Below are 27,982 nucleotides of genomic sequence, written 5' to 3'. Positions count from 1 at the left end.
TGTTTTTAAATAAAGTTTCTGCAAGTGAACCGGAAGTAAACAAACCGAGGAGCTAGGAAAGCTAGCAGTGACTGGGAGGACGGTGGTGTTTTGTCAATATGTTTTTGAGGTTTTTGGACAGAAAGGACGATACGTGGTTCGTGTGGGAACTCTCAGCATTTTCCAAAGTGTCGTAAATGAGTGAAGAAGTGTTGAACGGAAAGACAACGTGGATTGCTGTGATTGTGAGACTAGCAGATGATCGATCGGAGCTGCAGTGAAGAGGACGGCGGTGTTTGTGGGAGTTGGAGCTGAAGATCGGAGAAGTAACCATGTCTTCAGAACCTCAGGAAGGTTCTGTCAGAGAACAACTTTCTGCTGCTGAAGGAACCAGCGTCCAGAACGAGGAGGAGCTCTGTCGTCAGCGCAGACTGCTGGATAATGATATGAGCTGGAACCCGCAGATTCAGCTCCACCACATAGGTATGCTCACTTCTACAAAGAGAGAGAAGCCCTTTGAGCTTCCTGCTTTTCTTAACTGCCACTGTGTACAACAGACCACCCCCCTCCTGCCTTATTAAATATTTTTCTCAATTTTTATCATCACTTCACATGCGTTATAGGATTTCAATCATTGGTGATTTTGATTGACATGTTGTCAACATTGATGACGTCATGACTGAGTTTTTCAATCTTCTGAGCAGCACAGATTTCAAAAATGTCTCACAGCTGCTCACAACAGAGGACACACTCTGGACTTGGTCATTACCTACAGCCTGTCAGCTGGACTGTCCAGAGTGTCCAGTTGTGTACATCTGTCCACAAATGTCCAGATGCCACTTGTGTACAGATTCCAGTGCACACAAGTAGCATCTAGGAACAGCTGCTTGTGCTGGTGGAACTACACCCAATAGTCTTCAAGTCCCGACTGTGCGCCATAAGTGCAAATGCCAGTAATGTGTGTCACATAGATCCCATGAGTGTTCATTGACGTGTCCTTATCAGACACTACTGTGTGTTTGTTTCTGTCACCAGTGGAATGAGCACTTTCCATCTCTAGAACCAGAAGAAAAAACTGGAAGGACAAAGTTTTAAATTCTCCTCTCCTCTTATTGCACAAGGCAAAGAAAAGAGAAAAGAGTTCAACAATAAGGCTTAAAGAAAGTTCACCTTTAAACTGTCAATGTCAAATTAAGAAATAGAATAGAATATAGAATAACTTATAAATGCAACATAAATGCAAACTAATAATTTAAAATTGAATTTTAAATAAATATTGACACATTTAATGACATTTTTGATTATTTATTTCAAATTGTAAAGAAGTAATGACACATTCATTTATTTCATATTCAATACATTTATTTCAATTTGTCCCTTCCAGCTCACACTGGTGCATAAAATCCTGAAATATGTCATGAAAAACTAATGTACTCCTCAAAATTTGATTTTTTTTAAACATGTATTTATTGATTTTCAATTTTATTTATTTAATGACAATTTTAAATAATGAGTGACATATTTATTTAATAATTTAATGGTGTATATATTTATTTCAATCAGTCTTTTCCAATCCTCCAGACTCCTCAGGCATTTTCTTCACTGAGTTTTGTTGGTGCTTGACAAAACCCCAAAGTCTTGTAAACGTATAAAAGGCTCCTTGTTGTTTTTGGTTTCTGCAGTCCTCCCCCAGTATTGGATGACTGAAGAGGAAGATCTCTGCAATCAGCAGAGGACCTTCAGAGTGGAAGAAGATGAACCAGTACCTCCACAAATTAAAGAGGAACCAGGGGAACTCTCTATCAGCCAGGATGAAGATCAGCTTGATCTGAAGCAGGAGACTGATACCTTGATGGAGATTCCTACTTATGAGGAAAATGAGAACAGTGAAGCAGATCTAAACAATCAGCAGAGCTTTGATGTAACTAAAAGTCAGGATGAAGAAGGAAACCAACATGAAGAATCTACATCAACTACAGATGAAGAGACAGACCCACTGAACAGAAATCAGAGGAAGAGAAGAGACAGAAGACATGTCCAAAGCGTGGAAAGCTCTCACATGTCAGAAGGTCAGTGTGACTCAGAAACCATATAATTTAGTTTGAATTCACTCATCATTATCAACCTTGAAGGTTGTGATGCTGTTTACCAGTGAAGTCAAGAAAGAGAATAGAAATATCAAAATGATGATAATGAAACTGTGAAAAAAGCTTGCATGCATTGTATGACTTGATTTATATCATAATTTGTGATTGCTGATTAGAGCTGTGACGGTGTGGGATCTTTGATCACCACTGTGATGAACCAGCAGGCGGAGCGGTGTCGCGGTTAACTGCCCCCCCCCCCCCCCACGCTGTATTCTTTATTAACAAATAACAGTAATAACTAACTACTACCTATCTAACCAAAGAACTATATAGGTGTTGTAGATTGACTATGTGTATGTTCTGCAGCGGACCGCTCTGGAGCTGCACGTGAGGCTTCACCTGTGCTCTCTGGTTCAGACATCTTCTCAGAATATTATATATTGCCCAGTAATAAACAGACTGCAGACACTTAGTCACCTTTCTGGTAGCTATGAAGCCTGGCACCCATGAAGAAGGCGGGGCAGGAGGCTCCGCCTTTGTTTAAACAGACACGTAACATTGCGCTGCACAAAATGGTTCCCAAACAAAACATGTAGTGATATTCATGGAAATCCAACAGTGCGCGTTCATGTTTGGTGTTACAGAGTGAAGGAGAACAGTAATAACCCCCCCCCCCCCCCCCCTCCAACACAAAATCCTCCGGCAGGCGGTCGTGTCGCGCACTCAAGAACGCACGCAGCTTGTAATGGAAATGAATACAATAGAAATAAATAATTAGAACGCAGTAAATTTGTCGTATTTCCTCATGAGATGGAAACTTCTGTTGTAGAATGAGGATGTGTGTGTGCTTCTGAAACCGCGCGTGTGTGTACAGTGGTGGACAAAATTGTTGGTACCGCTCAGTTAAAGAAAGAAAATCCACAATGCTCACTGAAATGACTTGAAACGTTAGAAATTGACAATAAATTAAAATATATTGAAATTTAAATAATCAAAATCAGCCATTACTTTTGAGTTGTTGATTAACAGAATTATTTAAAAAAACAAACTAATGAAATAGGGCTGGACAAAAATGATGGTACCTCCATAAAAGACTGAGAACTAATTGTCCAGGGGGTCATGATGAACTCAGGGTTGTCCTTTAATTGACATCATAGCTGTTTTCAAACCCATAATCGGTCAGTCTGCCTATTTAAAGGGAGACAAATAGTCACGTTGCTGTTTGGTGAAAAGGTGTGAACCACACTGAACATGGACAACAGAGAGCAAAGGAGAGAATTGTCCCAGGACATTAAAAACACAATTATAGACACACATCGTAAAGGTAAAGGCTAGAAAACCATCTCTAAGCAGCTTGAAGTTCCTGTGACGACAGTGACAGATATTATTCAGAAGTTTAAGACCCACGGGACAGTAGCCAACCTCCCTGGGCGTGGCAGAAAGAGGAAAATTGATGACAAATTGAGGAGACGGATAGTTGGAACTGTATCAAAAGATCCCAGAACAACCTCCAAAGACATTAAAGGTGAACTCTTAGATCAAGGTACATCAGTGTCAGATCGCACCATTCGTGGTTGTTTGAGCCAGAGTGGACTTCATGGGAGACGACCAAGGAGGACACCACTGTTGAAAGGAAATCATAAAAAAGCCAGACTGGAATTTAACAAAAATGCATGTTGACAAGCCACAAAGCTTCTGGGAAAATGTCCTTTGGACAGATGAGACAAAACTGGAGCTTTTTGGTAAGGCACATCAGCTCTATGTTGGTAGACTCAAAAATAAAGCATACAAGGAAAAGAACACTATCTTTACTGTGAAACATGGAGGAGGCTCAGTTCTGGTTTGGGGCTGCATTGCTGCATCTGGCACAGAGTGTCTTGAAGTTGTGCAGGTAAAATGAAATCTCCAGATTATCAAGGTATTCTGGATAGAAATGTACTGCTTAGTGTCAGAAAGCTTGGTCTCAGTCGCAGGTCATGTGTCTTCCAACAGGACAACGATCCAAAACACACAGCCAAAACCCCCCAAGAATGGCTCAGAGAAAAGCGTTGGACTATTCTGAAGTGGCCTTCTATGAGTCCAGATCTGAATCCCATTGAACATCTGTGGAAGGAGCTGAAACATGCCATTTGGAGAAGACACCCGTCAAACCTGAGACAACTGGAGCAGTTTGCTCATGAGGAGTGGGCCACATACCTGTGGACAGGTGCAGAAGGCTCATTGACAAATACAGAAACCGTTGAATTGCAGTGATTGCCTCAAAACGTTCTGCAACAAATTATTAAGTTATGGGTACCATCATTTTTGTCCAGCCCTATTTCATTACAGTGATCCCTCGCTATAACGCGGTTTACTTTTCACGGTTTTGCTACTTCACGGATTTGCATCCTGCATTCTGTTCTTCATTCTGATTGGCTAAAAAGTCACTCCGCTTCTTCTCTACCTGTGTGTCAATAACTTTGCAGTTTAATATTTACACGTACGTAAATCAGCTTGCCAAATTTTCATTACGTACATGCAAATTCTCTTGCAATTTTGAGTTTCTGTAAAACCCATAGAAAAAAGAGCGACAACAACTGCGTATCACTGTGCTCTTCTCCCGAACAAACACACCTGCACCGGGGGCTTCAAAAGAAGAAAACATTGCAGAGCGGAGTCAGGATGCAGCAGCTCAGTCTGAAGAGCAGTGAAATACACCTGAGTCACTATTTGTCCCACTGTACTTTGTATTTTTTTCATAATAATTTTAAATTTTCTCCCGTTTAATCCAATTACTCTGGGGTCGCAGTGGGTGGGGCTAATCTCCGCGATTTGAAGCCTTCTGTTCACATTGATGATTAAAATTATTACTTGACAGTACAGTACAGAAGTTATTTGTTGAAAAAAAAACTTTTCTAAAGTACTTTTATTTGTGAAACAAATGCTTGATCCTGTAAAATGGTTTGTTCTTTCTTTTCAATGTATAAAAGAGTTTTTAATTGTATAATACTTGTTAAAAAAATAGAGGTTTCTACTTCACGAATTTTGCCTATCAAGGGTTCTTTTTGGAACGTAACCCCTGCGAAAAACAAGTGTTTACTGTAGTTTGTTTTTTAAGTAATTCTGTTAATCAATGTAAAATGCAGCAAAGAAGTTGGTAACGCTTTATAATAGGTGTCCTTAATAAACTATTTATAAGACATTAACAAGCACTTTTAATGTTGTAGTAAGCTGTTTATAAAGACATCTATTACCAGTTGTAAATGTCTTACAACTGACTTACAAGTTCAAATAAGCTGCTTATAAACACATTAAAAAACTCATAATTAATTATTTATAAGACATTAACAAGCACTAGAAATGTTGTATTAAGCTGCTTATAAATGCATTTATAAGCAGTTGTAAATGTCTTTGATAAACTATTCATAAGACATTAACAAGCACTAGTAATGTTGTATTAAGCTGCTTATAAACACATTTATTAATCCTTCATAAAATGCCTTACTTGATAATAACAGTGTTGTAATTAACAGTTTATTAAGTGTTTTGCAGCCCCCCAATCTAAAGCGTGATCAAATAGGGGTTCATATTCACAAGCCATTTATAAACTGCTTGTATGGGATTAATAAATATATTAACAGGTCCCATGTTAAGTGGACTTACATTTTCTTAAGTCCAGCTATGACTTAACCTCAAGACTACACCACCTGGATGAATGAGAACCTTTACTGACAGTTTGAGTGTTTTGCAGCCTCCTAAAGTGTGGGCTATGTTTTGCCACAAACAAAAGCAAAGTACAGAATATGAGAAATGCCCTTTATAACATTAACCAAAGCCACAAACATATATCAACTCTAACACATCACAACAACATTGTGGATAACATTTTAAACTTTCAACAAACTTTAAAAAAAAAAAAAAAAATCAATATCTGCCCTTCCCAAGGGGCAGTAACTGTCCACGTTTTTTGAAAGTGTCGATTGTGTCTTCAATTTGTGAATTTGCATCAATTGTGTCGATGCAAGCTTTTGTAAAGTCGCTAAGTTTCTTTTTGGGATTGTGAAACTGTTTTAGCTCGGAGTACTTCTGTGGGGCTGCAATGGCAAGTTCTGCCACCGCAGCACTGCACACAACGGTGTTCCGATCTACTCCCACTTTTCTGAATGCTGCAGTTAATGTTTGTCCTTTGTTGAAGGCCTTGAGGACCTTTCTGTAACGCTCCACCACCTCATCTGGGACACGTGCTGAAACATAGAAAGGATGGTCAAGCAATGTTTTGAAATTGTGTACTCTGCATGTTTGCATGACATATATTAATTGTCAAACATATATGTTCCTGATTTTATGGTCTAAAACTGTCTGTGTGCTGCCCATAGAGGTTAAAACAAGGTACTAAAGTTGAATTTTACGATTGGTCTATTTATGTCTATGTCCCATGTCATTTCAGAGGTTTCGTGTCATACTTTACATCTCCAGCATATAAAAGCCCTGCCCATCTTAGATTGTGTAACAGTCGGACGTGGAAGTTAGACAACAGTTGTTAAGTGTAATTGTCATTTAATCCAGCAAACTCTGTCCTGGTGATGGGATTTGGAATGAACTTTCACTCAGGATTCTTTGCTATGATGTTAGCTTAATTTTAGCACTCAGACATGGTTCTGCAAACCCTCAGCTGTGCAAGCAGCCCCACTGTTGGGCATGCTGAGGTCAGTATCACTCCCCATACAGAATAGGCAGTGTGAGTGTAACCAACCCTCGCCCCACCACTTTTTTCCCCCATTTTTTAAATCTGGGCTGGGAGTGGAGTCTCCAACTGTCCTGTTGTGTTACCCTTTAATGGAATACACATCTCATCATTTTTACATGTTAACTATCTATACCTGTCACATTTGGGTTTCTATCTATGTTATTACCTGTCTGTAAGGGGACACACCAGAGCAATTATTTCTTAAGAAAATTGAAAATTTGAAGTTACCTCTTCTGACATGTTTGCGGGCTTTAATTTGTCTCTTCTTTCCACTCTTGCCTCTTTTTTTCTTCTTTTTTGGTGTTCCTTTCTTCTTCTTTCCATTCTTCTTCTTCTTCTCTTCATCTGAAGATGAAGACTCAGACGAAGAGTCAGATGAAGAATCGCTGCATGAAGAGTCACTCGAGTCTAAAGAACTGCTTGATGAACTTGCAGATGAACTTGACTGAACTTGGGAAGTTTTTTGTTGTTTCCCATGCAGCATTATGTCATTTGTGGAGGCTTGTGGAGGATCTTTAGCTGCAGAACAAAAATATAATTGTTGCAACCCAAAAGCACAGTGTAATTTTTAAGCTACTACTTTTATTAAGGAAAGGCAACAACACTACTTGTAGTATGTGGTGTTGCTTGCACATACCTAGATGTTCTTTCAGAAAATCTTTTTCTGCTGACAGCTCTTTGATGAGCTCCTCCTGCCTCTGAATTTTTTCTGTCAGCTTTTTGATGGCTTGTTGCTGTTGTTTTGTAACAAGCTGGGCAGTAAGTGACACTTCAGCCAGATCTGTTGGGGGGAAAAAAAATAAAAGTTTATCATTTAAAAGACTATTTGGGATTGGTAGACAACATTAAAACAACATTTTGAAGAATACATTTTATGTTTTGCAAATATTAAGTAACATTCTTATGGTACAATTTTTAAGGGATGGTCAGCGCCAAACACACAAATCTGTATGACTGCTTCACGATCTCACTCAGATTTTTCTGATGAAGGAAGTCAAGATAAGTGGGAGATTTTCCTAAAAAATCCTCCATGGCGTACATTACAGTCAGCTCTGTTTTTAACTAGGACAGATCAGAAAGTGCTCCGCAGCTCTGTGTCAAACTGGACAAGGCTGCATGTGACTTCCTGAAACTTATGTCCAATCAAAAGGTCCGAATACCGTGACGTTGTCTTAGCCTGCTAGAAGTGCGTGCTGACACCATCTCAAAATCTGATTGGTTGAAAGAAGTAAAAGACCGACATCACAGGACCTTTAGAACGGATAGTGAATGTCTCTGGGCAGCTGAAATGCGATTGGAACGATCTTAAATTAAAATTAAACTCTGCAAAAACTGAAACAAGGAATGTGGTGTATAATTGTGTTCAATGTATGATGAAAATCAAGAAATTTCGCCGAGCAAATATCGAAGACATAGGTTGCGGCAGTTTTTATTTCGACTGAACTTGAAAAATCCGCATGGGAGGGTTAGGGTTAGTGAAATGTTAATACAATAGTACATATTTTACCATTAGTTTTTGTGACGTTATATGGGAAGCCGAGCTTCTTAAAGCAGTCTTAAAGAAATCGCCACTGGTTTAAACGCTCCAATGTGAAAATACGTCTGTCTTACGTATAACCGTCATAGACAAAATAAATATTAATGGACTGATCCATTCTGAGTTATTTGACAAAATATAATTAAAACACGATTCAGCTATTTTAGGTCTTCAGCGAAGCCAGGACTTGACATATTTGTTTGTAGCTTACCAGGGAGACGTGCTTCGTATGTTTGCTTCCTCTTCATGCTTTTCTTCAGCTCGGGCGACTTCGCCCTTCCAGCTCCAGAGCGGGTGTTCATGCGGCTTCGGACTTGTGGGACAGACAAAGTGGATAACTTACTATAGCGAGCAGCAGACTAGAGGGCTGCATTGGGATCGGGTCCCGCCGGACTACCCAAATCTCGCGGGATTGGGCGGTTTGAATTGTGCTGCGGGCGGGAGCGGGCGGCAACCCCCCCCCCCCCCTCGCGGGATCAGTGCTGCCATGAATATCTCATGAATATATATTAGCGGACTACGTTAGGCTGTGCGGCTGTTGGATTCTTATGTACTGAAGCTCCGTGAAGGCACCAGGTAGAGACGCCTAATGGCCTCTGTCATCTAACCTGTTGTTGGGGGTGTGCAACGCCCCGCCCCGCCTCTTACGAGCGCGCTTCAGGCCGTCTGTCTGCGCGCGGACACACGCACACTTTTAACCGAACAGGATTTGTAAAAATATATTTAATAATTAAGTTGCAAATTACACAAAAGAGGAATGCATGAAAGGATGAGGCTGGAGGAGGACATGAATCTCTTTAATAATATCAATACAAATACGTGATTTTTTTGTTGCTTTGGTTAATGTTATAAAGGGCATTTCTCATATTCTGTACTTTGCTTTTGTTTGTGGCAAAACATAGCCCACACTTTAGGAGGCTGCAAAACACTCAAACTGTCAGTAAAGGTTCTCATTCATCCAGGTGGTGTAGTCTTGAGGTTAAGTCATAGCTGGACTTAAGAAAATGTAAGTCCACTTAACATGGGACCTGTTAATATATTTATTAATCCCATACAAGCAGTTTATAAATGGCTTGTGAACATGAACCCCTATTTGATAACGCTTTAGATTGGGGGGCTGCAAAACACTTAATAAACTGTTAATTACAACACTGTTATTATCTCGTAAGGCATTTTATGAAGGATTAATAAATGTGTTTATAAGCAGCTTAATACAACATTACTAGTGCTTGTTAATGTCTTATGAATAGTTTATCAAGGACATTTACAACTGCTTATAAATGCGTTTATAAGCAGCTTAATACAACATTTCTAGTGCTTGTTAATGTCTTATAAATAGTTTATTAATGAGTCTTTTAATGTGTTTATAAGCAGCTTATTTGAACTTGTAAGTCAGTTGTAAGACATTTACAACTGGAAATAGATGTCTTTATAAGCAGCTTACTACAACATTAAAAGTGCTTGTTAATGTCTTATAAATAGTTTATTAAGGACACCTATTATAAAGCGTTACCGAGACTTCTTAAGGAACTCTTAGGACACGCTGCTAACAAAGAGTTACAGTAATCCAGTCTAGACGTAACAAATGCATGGATGAGTTTTTCAGCATCACTCTTAGAAAGTATATTTCTGATCTTAGCAATATTCCGTAAGTGAAAAAATGCTTATCTACACGCCTGAGATATGTGAACCTTAAATGATAAATCCTGGTCAAATAAAACCTCAAGGTTTCTTACTGTGGAATTGGGGGCTATACTTACACCCTCCAGGGAGACTATCTGATCAGACAGAGCATCTCTGAGGTTTTTAGGATCTAGTATAATGACCTGAGTTTTTTCTGGGTTCAGGAGGAGGTAATTAATTGTCATCCAGGTCTTCATGTCTCTGATGCAGGCATTCAGTTTCTCTATGTTGTCATTCTGGTCAAGTTTCATGGATAAATACAACTGCGTATCGTCGGCATAACAATGAAAATTAATGCTGTGCTTCCTGATTGTGTTTCTTAAGGGTAGCATATAAAGCATAAACAGGATGGGTCCTAAGACTGAGCCCTGTGGGACTCCTTAGTTAACTCGAGTGCACTGAGAGGAATGTCCATTTACATTAACGAACTGATATCTATCGGATAGGATTTAAACCACTGGAGAGCAGATCCTCTGATCCCTATGTCCTGCTCTAATCTATGGAGTAAAATTCTGTGGTCGATAGTGTCAAAGGCTGCACTGAGGTCTAACAGGACCAGAATAGAAAGTAGTCCCTTTTCTGAGGCCAATAACAAGTCATTAGAGACTCTAACTAGTGCAGTTTCTGTACTGTGGTAAGGTCTAAACCCCGACTGAAAGTCTTCAAAGTGGCTGTTGTCCTGTAGGTGGCAGTAAAGCTGCTTAACTACAACTCTTTCTAAGATTTTAGAAATAAAGGGGAGGTTTGATATTGGTTTATAGTTGGCCAAGGTGCTAGGATCCAAACTGGGCTTTTTCAGAAGAGGTTTAACAACTGCATCTTTAAAAGACTGTGGCACGTAACCCGTTTCCAGAGATGTGTTTATTATAGTTAATATAGGATCATTAATTAGGGGAAAAGTTTCTTTAAAAAGTCTAGTGGGAATTGGGTCTAACAAACAAGTTAAGGATTTGGAGGACGTAACAATTGATGCTATTCCCGCTTGATCCACAATAGTGAAGAAGTCTAATGTTACAGCTGGTTCTATGGATGCCTTCAGTTCTGTTGCTTCAGCCTGATCTGGGCTGATAATGGGAATAACTTGATTTAACTTATGTCTAATATTTGAGATTTTATTATCGAAAAATGTAAGAAAATCATCAGAGCTGAGAGAAACAGGAACAAGTAGTTCTACTGAGCTCTGACTGCGAGTTAATTTAACAATGGTGCTAAAAAGAAATCTTGGATTATTTCCATTCTCTTATATCCACAGGATTTCCTCTCTGCTTTTTGCAGATGATGTTGTCCTGTTGGCTTCATCGAGCCAGGACCTCCAGCGTGCATTGGGGCGGTTTGCGGCCGAGTGTGAAGCGGCTGGGATGAAGGTCAGCACCGCTAAATCCGAGGCCATGTTTCTTGACCGGAGAAAGGTAGCTTGCCATCTCTCGGTGGGTGGAATATCCTTACCCCAGGTGGAGGAGTTTAAATATCTGGGGGTCTTGTTCACGAGTGAGGGAAGAGCGGAGCGTGAGATCGACAGGTGGATTGGAACGGCGTCCGTAGTTATGCGGTCGCTGTATCGGTCCGTTGTGCTGAAGAGAGAGCTGAGCCGAAAAGCAAAGCTCTCAATTTACCGGTCGATCTTGGTTCCAATACTCACCTATGGTCATGAGCTATGGGTCATGACCGAAAGAACGAGGTCCCGAGTACAAGTGTGTAAATGAGGAATGAGCTTCCTCCGTGAGGTGGCGGGGCGCTCCCTTAGAGATAGGGTGAGAAGCTCGGCCACCCGCGGAGAGCTCGGAGTAGAACCGCTTCTCCTCCACATCAAAAGGAGCCAGTTGAGGTGGCTTGGGCATCTAGTCCCGATGCCTCCTAGACGCCTCCCTGGAGAGGTGTTCCGGGGATGTCCCACTGGGCGGAGGCCCCGGGGAAGACCCAGGACATGCTGGAGAGACTACGTCTCTCGGCTGGCCTGGGAACGCCTCGGGGTTCCCCCAGAGGAGCTGGAGGAAGTGGCTGGGGTGAGGGAAGTCTGGGCATCTCTGCTTAGACTGCTGCCCCCTGCGACCCGGTCCCGGATAAGCAGAGGAAGATGGATGGATGGATGGATGATATTAAGGTTGAATAGTACTGGGTTCTAGCTCTACGCAGAGCTTTTTTTTATAATTTAATAGGCTATGTTTCCAGGTATTCAGAGACTGCTCTGAACCGGAGTGACGCCATTCTCTTTCCAACCTACCAGTTTCTTGTTTGAGAGAACGTGTTTCAGCGTTAAACCACGGTGCTACTCGGTTTTGTCTAACGAACTTAGGTTTCAGGGGGGCAACAACATCGAGTGTAGTCCTAAGGGCTTGTAAGGCATCATTAACAAAGTGGTCATTTATACTAGGACTGATGCTATGGGAGCTGGACTCAGAGTATTTTCTCAGAATATCATTAAGTACTGGCTGAACTGTGTGTTTAAACTCAGACACAGAACGGTCAGATAAGGTTCTGAGGAAATGGATCGAATGTTTGATTAACCACATTTAATGACATCATAGTTCTGCTTGTGAGTACTGCTGTCTATCACTTTAAGGTTTCTATGACGCGCTCCTTTTACTTGTCTTTCATCACATAAGCTAAAGCTAGGACCTGCTTGACTTTCCCTGCATGGGTTTTGCACCAGCACTTACACTAAGGGAGGCTCAGAGGAGCGTTTTACACTGCTGCTCTGCGCCCGGGTCTCGTCTCTGGATTGTCAGGTTGTCAGACTAAAGCTAGCAGAAAAGTTTCTAGAAAGAAGAGCGGCACCGTCCCGAGTAGGACGGACGCCATCTCTCCGCGTCAGACCGGGCTTCCCCCAAAACGTGCTCCAATTATCTACAAAACCAACGCCGTGCAACACAAGAGGCCTTCAGCTCTCATCTGTTTGCCCAGCTGTTGGACAGAGCAACTTTAAAAAAAAGAATGTGCATTCACAAACCCGCCAATCCAATTCGATTGGCTAAAAGCGAGCATGCCTGCTTTGCTGATGAGTTTGATTGACAGATTCATAAGCCAATGGTGACATTAGTTGACCTGCACCATGAAGGGAGTCTCAATGTTCACCACAGAGAAATCTCACACAAATGTGGCGAGATTCATAAATGAGAGTCGGTTTGTGATGCACATTCTAAAATTTGCACGATCTGTGAGTTCATATTACAAGTGTACCTAAAAATGATGTTTGTAAAGCATCTATTGTGCATTTCTGAAAAATGTATTGTGTTTTTTTGAAACACGGCATGCACATTTGTGAGAAACACTTGTTGTGCATGTGTGAAACCTTTAGTGTGCATGTGTGAAACACCTGTGCATTTGTGAAACACATGTGCATTTGTGAAACAAAACATGTGCATTTCCAAATTAATATTCCACATTTGCGTAAAATTACAGTTGTGAATCAGAGCGTGTGTATTTGTGAAAGAGGTTGTGTGCATTTCTGATTATTGAGACTGAATTAACTCCATATCAAACTGAATAAGTCAATATTTTATCATTAACAGAACAGAGATGACAGAAAAATGATTCAACTGGGAGACCAATCCAACGCCTGACCTTCTGTTTTTCCCTGATCCACACATAGATCTATATAATACAGAGATGTTCTGTCTGATCCAGGATTCATTTAATCCTTGATTGGTCCATCACAAACTCACATCTGTTCATCAAATGTAGATCAAATGTAGACCAAAGTAATGAAATACAAGAAATTCTGTTTGTCTGCAGGTCTGTTTTTCTCCAGGTCCTGGAGCTGCTGAACATCTGAATCCAACCCATGTTTCAGATCAACACTCCAAGTTAGAATGAGAAAATGAAGTGCAGTTCTCCATCAGTCCACTGGGGGAGCTGCAGCACAATAACTGTCCACCTGATGCTGAGAGAGACAGTGGAGCTGATCTCAGATCACTTCATGCTGCAGCTCTGACACTCATCTCCACTTCCTCTGATTCCTCCATCACTCTGCTCTCCACCTCCCAGGAACACCGTCCAGTCACAACATCTCTGTAAGCCAGCTGCTGCTGCCGCTGCTGCTGCTGCTGCTCCAGGAGGAACATCAGTCCAACCAGCCTTCATCCTCCCACCTGCAGAGAGAAAGTAAAAAGACAGAGATGAAGGAGTGTCTCCTGATCCTGGTCTGTCAGTCAGTGATGCAGCACAGCAGCAGAAAGAGCAGCAGGAGCTTCAGTCCTGTTCAGAGCAGCAGCTTCCTGTCATCTTCACCTGTTGGAGCTTCTGCTGCTCTGATTGGCTGACTGTTGTCCTGAAGCCTGTCATCATTCTCCTCAGAGGTTCACTGAGAAGCTGCAGCTTCACAGGAAACTCTGCATCTTTGCTCTCAGACAAACTTCAGGACAAAACATCTGGAAGCAGCTGGACTGACTCCAACCCTCTACTGACCACAGAGTCTGCAGTTTGGAGTTTGGACTCTCCACCAGATCCTGGAGCTGCTGAACATCTGAAGACTGAAGGTTGTTGTAGCTCACGTCCAGTTCTGTCAGGTGGGACGGGTTGGACTTCAGAGCTGAGACCAGAGCAGCACAGCTGATCTTTGACAAACTGCATCTCCACAACCTGAATCCAGAACAAAGAGTTGAGTTTAAAGACAAAGTTCCTTTTTTTCATCCTTCACTTCTTCTAAAGAGTTCAGAGCTGAAGAAGATCAGAAAGTTTAGAAAAAGTCCAAAGATGTGAAGCAACAGCAGCAGATCAGAAGAGTCCAGCAGAAGCAGAGAAGAAGAACATTCAGGAACATTCAGGACAACATGCAGCTGCTTCAGGAAAGAAGTCCAGATGTGTGAAAGTCAAACATCAGCCTGTGGCTGCATCCAAACCAACTGATGTTTCTGCAGCAACAGCAGAAAAAGTCCACTTCCTCTTTCTGCTCAGCTCTTCTCCAAACAGCACTGAATCATGGGAGAATTTCAGCAGCATGATGCTGGAAAGTCTTCATCCCAGTTTTCAGGAGATGATCTTCCAGTCCTTCTCTGCTGCAGCCCTTCAAGCAGAGACTTTCAGCTCCATCAGATCAAAGCAGAGAGAAGAAGGAAGTGATGAGGAAGAGTCAGCAGCAAAAGTTGGACATTGATCCCTGATCCATGACTTCAGCTCTGAATGAAGAGTCAGAAGCTGCTGGGAGCTTTGATGGATGATGTGATGATGTTTGTGGATGAAAAGGTGAGGATGTTTGTGGAGGATGTGTCTGTCAGAGCAGCATCCAGCTGCAGCATGACTCTGTCACTGTCTGCTCACAAACATCAGCCGCTGGACTCTCAGCTGCATCTGCTGAAACACAGCAGGACTCAGAGTGCATGTGAGCGTTCACGGCTGCTTCTTCTGCACGCACTTTAAAGGAGTCTGTTGGAGCAAAGACACAAAGAAGAGCTGATGGCTGTAAGCAGAACTTTGTGGAGCACAAATGTCAACAGACAGCTTTGAAACAAGCAGCTGCAGGAAGAAAAGAAGAAGTTCTTCTGCAGATCTTTGAAGAGAACAAGCAGCTGCAGGAAGATGCTGCTGCAGATCAGAATCTGGACATTTCTGCTCACTGTGGGTCAACACAACTTTGTCATCAGATTGATCTGAAGACAACTGAAACATGAAGTCTTACCTCAGAGTCTGCAGTCTGCAGTCTGGACTCTCCAGAAAACCACACAGATGAAGAACTCCTGAATCCTGCAGGTTCTTGTTCCAGCTCAGGTCCAGTTGTGTCAGATTGGACGGGTTTTTCTTCAGAGCTGAGCCCAGAACTTTACAGCTGATCTCTGACAAACTGCATCTCGCAAAGCTGAAATCAAACAGAAAAGTGTGTTCAGGAGCAGTGATGCAGCTGGAGGTCCAGGAATTTGGGAACATTCAGTCAGGTGGGACCCGCCCTGAAGACAGACTGACAGATGACATTTTCACTGTTCAGTAAATTCTCTTGGATTATTTTAAAATTAGATTAAGACAGACGAAGAATTGAGATTTCATTTATCCTTATGAATTTTTAATTACCAAATACATTTTCAAAATTAATGGTAGAAATGCAGATTGAACTGAATGAATTTTTAATTGAATTATTATTAAATACTGTAAATTTGCACAAATATGCTTAAGACATGTGAACAGTTATGTGCATGCCATGTGATGTGTGTACGAGCAACAACGCAAAGAATTTACGAATGACACGCATCTTATCCCTTGACCTTATATTTCCATCTGGCCTCCCCTTTTCCTCTTTTTCTGCCACACCCCTTCACCCATCAGAGAGGCTAAAACAACAAAGTTCAGCTTCAAATACAAAAGGGACTTATATTAACAACTGATGGCGCAACAGCTATGTATGGTGAAAAAAATTACCAGCAGTTTCAGTCCTTTTTGCAGGAGACAGATTCAGAGTTAACTGATATTCTTGATCTTACAGAGATGCGTTGGCAAAGTCAGGAGAAAAAAAAACAAGATCTGCATCAGGTGCTGGGGAACCAGATGGAAATGGACTAGATTTGAGAATAAGATTTCTGTATGTAACTACTAGAGAGGTTACATGCAGAGATTATGGAGTGAATGGATGCTTTGAAACTCACAAACAGAGCTAACTGTCAAGCAACTATTAGCTCAACATCTACAAATGGTAACTCCTATCACAACTTGAAATTGAAGTGGTACGAAACAAAAGCAACATCACAGAAGTCCAAGAACACCAGGTCAGAGAAGAGGTTATACCATGCTTCCAACCTGAACTTGGGAACACACCGCCAATAACAAGATCACGTCTAGAATGAACACCAGGCAACCCAGACACCAATGACGATTAAGTGGTGTACCACCTGAAAGTCTCCTGGAAAGTGTGAATGAAACATTTTTGGCAATACCTGCCACAACAAATAATGAACTTGTTTACACTTTAACATCAGTGATTCTTGAGATGCTTGGCTACAAGAGCAACCATGGGAGAAAACAATACCCACCATGGAAGCAACGGTTGGAGGCTAGAGTCAAGGCAGCTTGGAGAGATGTGTGTAAGCTGACAGAGGCTCAAAGAGGTGCATTAAAAAACAAGTACCTAAGAGATGCAGCCAGATGCCCAATACCTGAAGCACTGCAAACTGCCAAACAAAGGCTCCTGGCCTTGAGCAGCCGCCTAAAGAGGTACACAAGAGACAATGAAGCTAGACGAATAAAGAGGCTGTTTGCAACTCAACCTGCGAAAAGTCTACGCTCAGTGGCAGGGTCAAAACAGCAGAGCACACCCACCAAGGCTAGAAACTGGACAGTACTGGAAAAGTATATGGGAGAAAGAGACAGCACATAACAGTAATGCCCAGTGGCTGGTCTCTCTGAGAATAGAACATAGCAACCTCCCTGAACAGATTCAATAAACATCACAGTGGAAGACATACATATCCACCAAACATGGAGCGTTCCATCCAAAATCCAGCATCCTAAGACTGTACATTAGCCACAAGGAAGGAGGCAGAGTACTAGTGAGCGTGGATGTCACTTTCCAGGATGAAACATCCAAGATGCATGAATGTATCAAGCTCAAGGCACCAACTGACAGTGTGATCAGTGAATGTCTTGGACAATTCAAACTGAAATTTTAGAGAAGACTGTTTCTCTCTTTGAACAGACAGTTTCTGAAGCTAAAGGAGCTTTCAGACATTTGTCAACACAAGTCATTCAGAAAAAGTCAGAAACATGGGTGTTATTTTCGACTCTAAGCTAACTTTTATCCCACATATAAAACAGGTAGTTAAAACTGTTTTTTATCATCTTAGAAATCTGTCTAGGGTTTGCCCACTACTCTCTCTTGCTAATATGGAGATGCTAGTGCATGCTTTTATCATGAATAAAATTGATTACTGTAACGCCCTGCTTGCTGTTCTTCCAAAAACCAACATTAAGAACCTTCAGCTTCTCCAAAAGTCTGCTGCACGAGTTTCACCAAGACCAATAGTCAGTCTCACATCACCCCACTTTTAAAATCCCTACATTGGCTCCACATATGCTTCAGGGTTGATTTTAAGATACTTTTAACAGTTTTTTAAATGTCTTAATGGTATTGCACCTTCTTATTTATCTAATCTTTTAGTAAAATATGAACCCTCGTGGACCCAGAGATCCTCTGGCACTGTCTTCTAACCATTCCAGCTGTAAAAACCAAAACCTATGGAGAGGCATCTTTTCAACACTATGGCCACTGTTTATGTGACAGTCTGCCAGAGGACCTGAGAGCCGCAGAGAGCATTAATGCTTTTAAGAAAAGGCTCAAGACCCATCTTTTTAACCTGGCTTTCAGCTACTTTTTTACTACATTTATTTATTTATTAAACCTATTTTATCTAGTTTTATGTACTTACACTAGATTTTTTCATGTGTTATTTTAATTTACCTTAATTGTAGTCATACTGAAGGCATAAAAACTGTGAAATTAAAGCCGGAAGCAGCGTTGAATGGCCTGCAGCCGAAACCCGCCTTCCACGCCCACCTCTACGCAAAACAGCCCGTGTAGGTACCATAACCGTTTGGCCTGGAACTTTCGTTCGGGGTCCTCGGACTAATGCTGACATCACATTATGTGATTGGCTGTACGTTGCTCCGATGAGGTCAGTTAGTGATTGGTCTGGACAAATTATGATACTACCATAGAAGAAAATTTTGTGAATTGTGTTGTAAACAAACAGAGCTCTGACATAAAGCGAGATTGTCTTCTAAACGTGCCTTTATTATTATGGCCCGCAGCAGCAGTCAGTGACTGCAAGGACCATAATGTTTTCACAGTTGGAACGATTTGGGCGCCTTTCAGCAAAAATGTGACCCCCGCCGCGTACTTGAAAAGTCACCAAAATGTGCACACACCATGGATAAATTGAAAATTAAAATTGAAATATTTCCACAAAGTCAACGTCACCCCCCCGAAGACGATGACATCACGGCGAGCGATCCCGTCAAAAAAATGAATGGGCCGAAAATCACGTGTGGGGCCCAAAAAAATTTACTTCAAAATACAGTTACGAAACCCAAACAAAACACACGTGTTGGGGATATCCCAAGTAAGTTTTAAAATCATTAAGGGATGTCCACACGACCTACGGCTTGGCGGACATTTTGTGCCAAAATCAATGAGTTTTGCGTTTTTACACAGTATGGAAAAGTCAACTTTTATTTTTGCGATTTTGACTAAATTTGACGCATATCTCGCTAGCATAAGTCAAACGGCCGCCATTTTGAATATTTTATAAAAACACCTTTACTACTGGATACAAACGTAAACTTGTCGTTGGGATTTTCATTGATCGTCTCAAAACTTCTCGGGCATCAATGGCAAGCTACATTAGACAAAATGTTGGAATTAGAAGTTCGGATTAGAAGATTTTGAAAGGCGTGTAAATGTGGCGCACTGTTATAACTCTCTTTTTTGTTTCTCAATGGAATACTGTGACATTTTAATGCAAGCATTCAAGGCTGGAACTGAACATAATGAAAATGGAATGTTGGTGATGTTTGCAAAAAACAGCTCTTGCTAAGGACAATAAAAAGTTTACTTTATCAGATTTGTCTGAAAATTATTTCGATCTGTTCATCGTCAAAAGGCAACCAAAACATAAAATGGTTGCTATGGAGATAAAATCAACACAAAAGCCGCCATTTTGAAAAAAGTGGGGGGTTTTTTGTCAACTCATGTTTTGTCAACTTATGAGACGAAGCTCTCACCAATGGAGCAATGTGTTTTTCGGAGTCGGTCAATAATACTGATCGCTAAGCTAGCACTTTTAGCTATATTAGCATAAATAGCATCTTCAACAATGTGCTTTTCTGAGTCAGTCACTGATGCTGATCGCTATGCTAGCACTTTTAACAATATTAGAATAACTAGCATAGTTAGCATTATTAGCATTGAAGGAATATATATTTGTTGTCTTCATTTTATTTTGTTTTTCTGTCTCACTGAAGTTTAGTTTTATTAGTGTGTGTTGTTTCTGTCCTTTGAACTTTGAAGAAGCTTCCTTAAGTTGCATATGTGAGAAGGTTTTGATTTCAGCTCCAACCTTACCCCCCTGCAGGGACACTTCTAAGGCCATTTGGAAGGCTGGTGTCACGGTGAGGGGTTGGCTAGAGAGCCGGTAGGACCCAGATGCAGAGGCGGAGGCAAGAGGATCAGGGACTAGTGGGTTTTAATACACAAAAACAAAAAGCGCTGCAGAGCAGGATGACAAAAACCAAACAAAACTTACTGTGGCGTGGCTAGAAACATGTAACGTGAGCGTGACTAGAAACATGGGCTACGTTCACACTGCAGGGCTTAATGCACAATTCGGATTTTTTCAAAAAATCCGAATTGTTTGCTAGACCGTTCACATTTCCAAGTAAATCCGAACTTTTGTGATCTGCAGTGTGACCGTAACACGACCCAAACGAGACCCGCATGCGCAGAAGCCAGAAGAATACTCAACGGTGAACGACGTCACTTGTTGTTTGCGGAGCCAACGTTAACAATGGATGTCAACAACAGTGTTGTCAAAAGCGGAGCTCTTTTTGTAATATTAAATTTATTTTCACAAAGGAGCAGCACAATTACGATCTTTCATTTTAAGAAGGCATTGGAGTCGGGATCGTCTGTACCCACTGTAGTGGAAGAGGAATGTGTATGTGTTGGGGCGTGTGTGTGTGCAAGCGCGTGCCGCGATAGAGAATAGGGGGGGGGCAGTGTGGGCGCGCATTCATGTTGTGTGTTACGGAGGACGGTAATAAAAGAAGGTTTCCCCCAAAATAAATGCTATGGACTCTTTATTAACCCGTTCTGGAGAATCTAAGGATCAGAACAGGGAGGAGGAGGAGGATCGCCTCGGCCCCCCCGCGCTTCTGAGCACGGTGGAAAGGGGAGAAAGAAAAAAAAGTTATCGCGGGAAAGGTTCAACACCACGCTCTGCCATTTATCTGGAATTTTTTTTTCAAAAACCGCCCAGTTGCGATAAGAGCCCTGGAGTTTGGCTTGAAAAGAGCGATCAGCCCAAATATTAATCCAATCAGTGACCTCCTTTCACTTCCACTGACTGATCTCAGCAGCATCGTCCACCATGGTTAATGTTTACGTTCTCGTTCCCGCCTACTTCAACGCAAAATGATGACGTTTGTTGCGTGTCGATGACGTACAGTTCGGAATCAAGTCGCCTGGCCGGTCAGACGGCGGTCGCAATTGAAAAGAACGGCTACAATTCGGAATCAGGACGGCAAATCCACGGGGCCTGGGTCGCAATTGAAAAGATCGGATCTGTGTCATTCAGACTGTCATGAAAAGATAGGAATTGGGCCGCTTAGGGGCAAAAAATTCGGAATTGGGTCGTTTCAGCCTGCAGTGTGAACGTATCCATGGAGACATGAACACCATGACAAGGGTAAATGGACCCGCACAGGAGGAAGGCAGAGACAAGACTTAAATACAGACAGGGCAGACAAGACACAGGTGAAAACGATCAGGGCAGATGGGGACCAAAGGAAGTAAAACTCAAGAAACAAGACAAGACAGAAACCCTTTCAAAATAAAACAGGAAACAGAAACAAACAAGACAGAACAAGAACTAAAACCAAGACACAAAACTCAAACCATGACAGCTGGGCTGTAGGTCTGACATGAACCATAAATATTAATCATCTCTGGGGCTGATTCAATGTATGGGAACCTCTGGCGCCCGCTCTCCTGTGAAGAACAAAGCTTTATGACTGACTGCCTTTGGTGAAAGATCCTGCCACCTGTGTTGGACCCCATGGTACGGAATGTACCATGTCCATCTGTGAAATGGCTCCCCAGAGACCAGATGCTGTGATTCCAAGTATGGACTGAAGGAAGTAGGCAGGCTCCTCTGTCAGCCAATCTCTGGCGACCAGAGGCGGAGATTCGGCCGCCATTATGTTTTCAGGAGGAAGGACTCGGACCACATCTTAAAAGGGCCATGCTTTGGAAGAAGCTTTGTTCTCAGACAGCCTCATGTAATTCAGATTGTAATTTCTTACGTTTTGCAGGCTTTGGATTTGGGAACCCAGATGATCTGTTTTATTTTGTATTGAAGCTCTTTGTTGAAATAAATAAATAAATACAAACTCTTAATTTTATTCCGTTCGCATTTTCAAGTCATTCTCCCGACTTAAGAACACGCATGGTAGAAATCTCAAAGCGACAGATTTCTTCTTTCCTACAGCATCTTCAACAATGTATTTTTCTGAGTCAGTTGATGATGCTGATCGCTATGCTAGCATCATTTAGCCACATTAGCATAGCTAGAAAAAGAATAGTTAGAAACTCCCTTTTACATTTTATTACACTAACTTTTACTTTTTATCACATTAATGGCTTAAACTTGATTCATTATGTATTATCATCTCAAAATTATATTACATTCGAAGACAGAGCACAAACAAAACTCTTGTCTCGCAACATTCCTTTAACATCCTCCCCTTTCATCTTTGCGTGTTCTGGTGTATGCGTTCTGGCAAATGTCTGTGATAACCTTAGAGAGATCTGACACTTTAGGTTCTCTGACCTTCGAACATCTAGCCTCCAACAGTCTGTGAGTTGGTTTTTCACACCATGATCCATCGAATCAGGTTCTGAATATGCAAATGCAAGGTATATATACCAAGCCTATTTCTGAGTTCCTTTGTTCGGACTCTGATGCAACAACCCTGCTCATCTGTCTGTAACCCTGCATACAAATTTTTGCTTTTTGTGCGGAGTAAACCTACAAAAAGATAAGTAGCTGTCTCTGAGTTATTGTTTATTTGTTTCTGTGTGCAAGAAACTGACGGGGTACGAACCTACCATTTAATACAGTCCTTTCTAGAGAATCCAGTTTCTTTACATCTAGCAAAGTTAGCATAATTAGCATTTTAAGCAATGTGTTTTTCTGAGAGGGTTAATGATGCTGATCGTTATGCTAGCATTTTTAGCCACATTAGCATAGTTAGAATTGTTAGAATAATTAGCATTTTAAGCAATGTGTTTTTCTGACAAACTTGAGTCTGATCGCAATGCTAGCACTTTTAGCAACATTAGCTTAATCTGTATTGTTAGCATAATTAGCAGATGCAGCTTTGAGAAGCCTTGATATAAGGTGGGCGGTTGTGCTATGTAGAGGCGGGCAGCAATGGCGCGGAGGTGGTGCGTGGAGTTAGGAGTGGAAGGGGGGCCAATACAACGCCGCTTGCGGCTTTAATTGTTATTATTATTATTAAATGCATGTTCGCTTATAGTTTTATTAATCCATGTGCCCAGTGCTTTATTATTGGCAGAACGATACCGGAAGAAAAACATTTAGCCATGCTAACAACATCTTCAGCCACGGCTCAACTTAAACTGGAATAACAAGCGGATTGTGGCAACATGTCTTTATAAAAATTAAAAATAAATGTTGTCAGACACAATTTATGAGGGAAAATAACTTTAGGTTACAACAGGGAACGTGAAATTAAAATTTGAAGAGTCCGAGCAGATCTCCACGCTACGTAGTTTGCGCTCGGGCGTTAAGGGTATTGCCCAACGGCCCTCGCTATCATTCCATTGAAATGGTAATTGCCATTATCAATTGCCCATTACCATTGTTCATTCACCTCTGGAAATCGAACCCTGGCTTCCTGCTCGGTAGTCTTTCACCTCACCATCCAAGCAGGTTAATGTATCTAAAAGTGCTAGCATCATCAACTGACTCAGAAAAACACATTACTCCATTGATAAGAGCTACATGTCATATGTTGATTGAAAATCCCCTTTCATCAAAATGGCGGCTTTTCTGTTAATTTTATTTCCATAGAAACTATTTTATGTTTTTGTCACCTTGAGATGACGAACAGATCAACATTAGTTTCAGATGAATCGGGTCAAAGTAAACTTTTCTATGTCCTTAGCAACAGAGGTTTATTGCTAACCATGCCCACATTCCTTATATGTCTATATCCAGTGTTTTCATTATGTGCAGTTCCAGCCATGGATGCATGCAATCAATTTTTACAGTATTGCATTGAACAACAAAAGTTATAGCAGTGTGCCACATCTGCGAACTCGCCATGTGCACGCCGTTTAAAATCTACAAGTTCTAATTCCAAAATTTGTTCCATAGTAGCTTGAACCAACAGGACGATCGCAAAAAAATTGTAAAATTTGGTACTGGAGCAAATTTTTGTCCTAAAGTTGTCATGGTGGCCTGTCAGGCTCCTCCCCCTCCCAGCTCTGCTCACGACTCGCAGCTGTTACTACTCACCTTACGTACACACCTGCTATTTAAGGAGATCCACCTCAAGCTTTCTTCGCCAGTTCGTTAACCCTGATGGTGCTTACCTCACCTCATGCCACGTCTGGCCCCCTATGCCAAGCTTTGCCTTGCTTACCTTGTTTTGCTGTGCTTCAGGTTTGCCGTTTCTCCACGAGAGTAACCCGAGTCTACATCCATCTCGAGCAGAAGATGAAATCCTCTACGCTCCTCAAAACCTCCAGCCACGCCACCGTCAAGAACTCCAGCCACGCCACCGCCAAGAACTCCAGCCACGCCACCGTCAAGAACTCCTGTTTCGCTTCCGAGAAACGCACGTGCTCACCCCGGGCCGAAGACTCCTCGTCAAGCTCCACGCCACATCCCCCTCCTGGTTCCGCCGGCCTTTTCAAAATAAAAGCCGATTACTTACCTTTCACCCGCCTCTTCCTTCCGGGTTGCAGCATCTGGGTCTACCTAGTTCGGATCATGACAAAAGTGCCTTTTTTGAAAATTCAGGATAGCAGCCTTTTTACAACGTCAAAGTGCAAGGAAACTCCAGAGGTCATTGTAAACTTATGCTAGCGACATATGCGTCAAATTTCGTAAAAATTGCTGGGGGCAAAAAAAGCATTTTTCCATATTGTGTAAAAATGCGAAAATCACGAAATCGCAGATTTAGGCACAAAATGGCAGCTAAACCATAGGTCGTGTTGCCATCATGTAATGATTTCGAAACTTTGTTTGGATATCACCTTCAAAGTTATATTGGTTTTGTTAGTCACTTCTCAAAAAAAAGAAAAAAAAGTTTAAATTTTTTCATTTTTGCAGTCAGCACGTTTATTTGCGACAATTTTTTGCTTACCACGCCAACATTCCTTAATCGATCTTGTCGTGTGTAAAATTGTTTTGTTCAGCATGGGCCAGGAAATTGCTTATTTCCTTTTCATGACTTTCTGATAAAAAATATGCGAGCTAGCTAAAATTGCAATGGTTGCGAATTCACCCACGCACACACCGTTCAAAATCTACAAATTCTAATTCCAACATTTTGTCAACAGCACCTTGCTATGGATGCCTGAGAAGTTACGAGACAATCATTAAAAATGCCTAGGACAAGTTTACGTTTGTATATGGCGCTAAAGGGGCTTTTTAAAGAAAATGTAAATCCTTCTGAGGTGTTAGTAGACTGGAGCGGGCAGCAAATGTATCCAATTTTGTGAAAATCTCTTAAACAAAAGTGTTGTTTTCCCATATTGTGGAAAAACACAAATTGCCAACTGTCAGAGTTCACCACAAAATGGCCGCCAAGCCGTAGGTTGTGTGGCCGTTCCATAATGATTTCAAAACGTTCTTGGGATTTCCCCAACACTTGTGTTTTGGTTTCGTAACTTTATTTTGAAGTAATTTTTTTTCGGCCCCATACATGATTTTCAGCCCATTAATTTTTTTAACGGGATCGCTCGCCGTGATGTAGTGTGTGCACAATTTGTTGACTTTTTGAGTATGCAGCTGATCACATTTTCGCTGAAAGGCGCAGAAATCATTCCAAGTATGAAAACAATATTGTCCTTGCAGTTACTGACTGCTGCTGCGGGCCATAATAAAGCCGCAAGCAATGTTCCATGAAACAGACTACCCACCCCGTCCGCCCGCCTCTGCGTACCACTGCCGCGCCCCCACTTCCCACCTTTGATCAAGGCAGGTCAAAGATGCCTATGCTAAATATGCTAAACATGCTAGTTGTGCTAATGTGGGTAAAAGTGCTAGCATAGCGATCGACATCATGAACTGACTCAGAAACACACATTGCTTAAGATGCCAATTATGCAAACTATACTGGTTATGCTATTGTGGCTAAAAGTGCTAGCATAGCGATCGACATCATGAACTGACTCAGAAACACACATTGCTTAAGATGCCAATTATGCAAACTATACTGGTTATGCTATTGTGGCTAAAAGCGCTAGCATTGCAATCGGCATTATCAACTGACTCAGAAAAAGACATTGCTTAAGATGCTAATTATGCCAACCATGCCAGTTATACTATAGTGGAAAAAGTAAACTCTGACGGATGTCTTTAGCAACAGAGGTATTTTACTAACCATGCCCTCATTCCTTATATGGCCATATCCAGTGTTTTTCAATATGTTCAGTTCCAGACATGGATGCGCACATTAAAATTGCACAGTATTCGAATTCGATTGAAAAACACAAGAGTTACAACAGTACAACACTTTTGCTAGCTTGCCACATGCACACCGTTCAAAAACTACAATTTCTGATTGCAACATTTTTTTTCACAGTAGCTTGCCATCGATGCCTAAAAGGTTACAAGATGATCTATAAAAATCCCAGCCACAAGCTTATGTTTGTATCTGGTAGTAATGGTGCTTTTTCTTCTTAAATTCAAGATGACGGCCTTTTCTCAAGGTCAAAGGTCGAGGAAACTCCAGAGCTCCAGACTTGTGCTAGCAACATATGGGTGACATTTTGTGAAAATCGCTGGAAAAAAATTCATTTTACCATATGTTAAAATGCAAATATCAGAATTTGCCACAAAATGGCCGCCAAGCATCAGCATCAAGTCACTCAGAAAAACACTTTGCTTAAGATGCTAATTATGCTAGTTATGCTAATGTAGCTAAAAGCACTAGCATTGCGATCAGCTCTGTCAACTGACTCTGAAAAACACATTGTTTAATATGCTTATTATGCTAAATATGGGGGGGGGGGTTCTTGCTGCTGCTCTTGGTATGGCTTGGTGTGGGGATGACTGGACACTCTTTACATTCCATCATCCACCTTAGAAGAACATAAACACTCACTGGAGCACAGGTGTTGGCTCACATTTGCACAAATAGTTTGCGTGACTGAATGACATGTTTCACGTGTGTTTGTCTGATAAGTATATAAGTGTGTGTTAGTTGTATTTTGTACATTTTGACATGTTTATATGTGAAAATTTTTGGAGCCAACAGATATGTTGGTAATGTTTGAGTGTTTTTGTTGACAGGCCTCGCCCCTTCTAGATTTGTATTACATCTGAACCTAACCATCTGCTTTAATGTTAACTACTTGTTGCTTTACGCTGCTTCATGGTTTCCCGTCTATAATCACCTTCCTCCCCCTCCCCCTCTCTCTAACATCCCTCTCTTCTTCCCTCCTTTTCTTTTACGTCCTGATCTCTGAGAGAAGTGTAATAAACTAAATCTTTCTACATTTCGCATTTAATTCTTTGGCCACACCCAGAAATCAAAGCGCCTCATTTAGTGTTTGGTCTTTGATCCAACACTCATTTGTGGTCATGAGCTCTACATCATGATGTAAAGATTGTGGTCTTGTGTACAAGCGTCAGAAATCAGCTTCCTCCAAAGGGTGGCTGGACGCTCCTTTAGAGATAAGGGGTGGAGCTTGGTCACCCAGAGGAAGCTCAGAGAAGAAACACTGCTTCTCTACCCGGAAATGAGACAATTAACATCTGATCTGGATGGACCTCAAAATGCCCACAGAGGAGCTGGAGGAAACAACCAAGGAGAGGATAGTTGGGACATCTTTGGTTAGACTGCTGCCACACCAGGATGAGAAGAAGAGAATGGATGGATGGTTGGATGGATGGATGGATGGATGGATGGATGGATTACATAGCTGCTATTACAACCCTTTAACTTTTATCTGCCTAAGGAGAGCTGGTCATGTTCTACTGACACGTCTCGTGGTACAGCAGTGTGGGCGAGGCTGAC

The 27,982-nt window shown here is 41.5% G+C and overlaps 2 protein-coding genes across 16 annotated transcripts in view; one reads left to right on the top strand and one right to left on the bottom strand.

The window, feature by feature from the left end:
• LOC105355350 (NACHT, LRR and PYD domains-containing protein 12-like) overlaps positions 1-27,982 on the bottom strand; it is a 249,628-nt gene that overhangs the window by 116,138 nt on the left and 105,508 nt on the right. For 3 of the 10 annotated variants that reach the window (XM_078933992.1, XM_078933988.1, XM_078933991.1), the window contains 3 exons: positions 15,627-15,803; positions 14,417-14,590; positions 13,487-14,100 (listed from right to left, as the gene is read on the bottom strand). The exons of the other annotated variants lie outside the window; for them this stretch is intronic. In XM_078933992.1, the coding sequence (XP_078790118.1) occupies positions 14,073-14,100; positions 14,417-14,590; positions 15,627-15,803 (379 nt within the window). In that variant the 3' untranslated portion in view covers positions 13,487-14,072. Of the gene's footprint in view, positions 1-13,486; positions 14,101-14,416; positions 14,591-15,626; positions 15,804-27,982 lie in introns of those variants that run through there. 10 annotated transcript variants of the gene reach the window in all.
• Positions 45-27,461, top strand: LOC144987864 (uncharacterized). 6 transcript variants are annotated; one of them, XR_013651539.1, is made up of 4 exons: positions 45-462; positions 1,662-2,048; positions 11,265-11,376; positions 24,397-27,461. XR_013651539.1 is itself a non-coding variant. In XM_078937538.1 (4 exons), exons 1-4 carry the CDS (start codon positions 312-314, stop codon positions 24,820-24,822), a joined length of 1,053 nt encoding a protein of 350 aa, XP_078793664.1. In that variant the 5' UTR covers positions 45-311; the 3' UTR covers positions 24,823-27,461. The 6 variants fall into 6 exon arrangements, 2 of the variants coding, with proteins under 2 accessions (XP_078793664.1, XP_078793671.1); XR_013651537.1 differs by having other exon boundaries at positions 13,745-27,461; XM_078937538.1 differs by having other exon boundaries at positions 11,288-11,376.

This window comes from Oryzias latipes, chromosome 2 (genome assembly GCF_053564925.1).
Source record: "Oryzias latipes strain Hd-rR chromosome 2, Olatipes_Hd-rR_3.1".
Taxonomy (NCBI): Eukaryota; Metazoa; Chordata; class Actinopteri; order Beloniformes; family Adrianichthyidae; genus Oryzias; species Oryzias latipes.
Note: the sequence above shows the minus strand (reverse complement) of the source record. Positions and strands in the feature narration are given on the sequence as shown.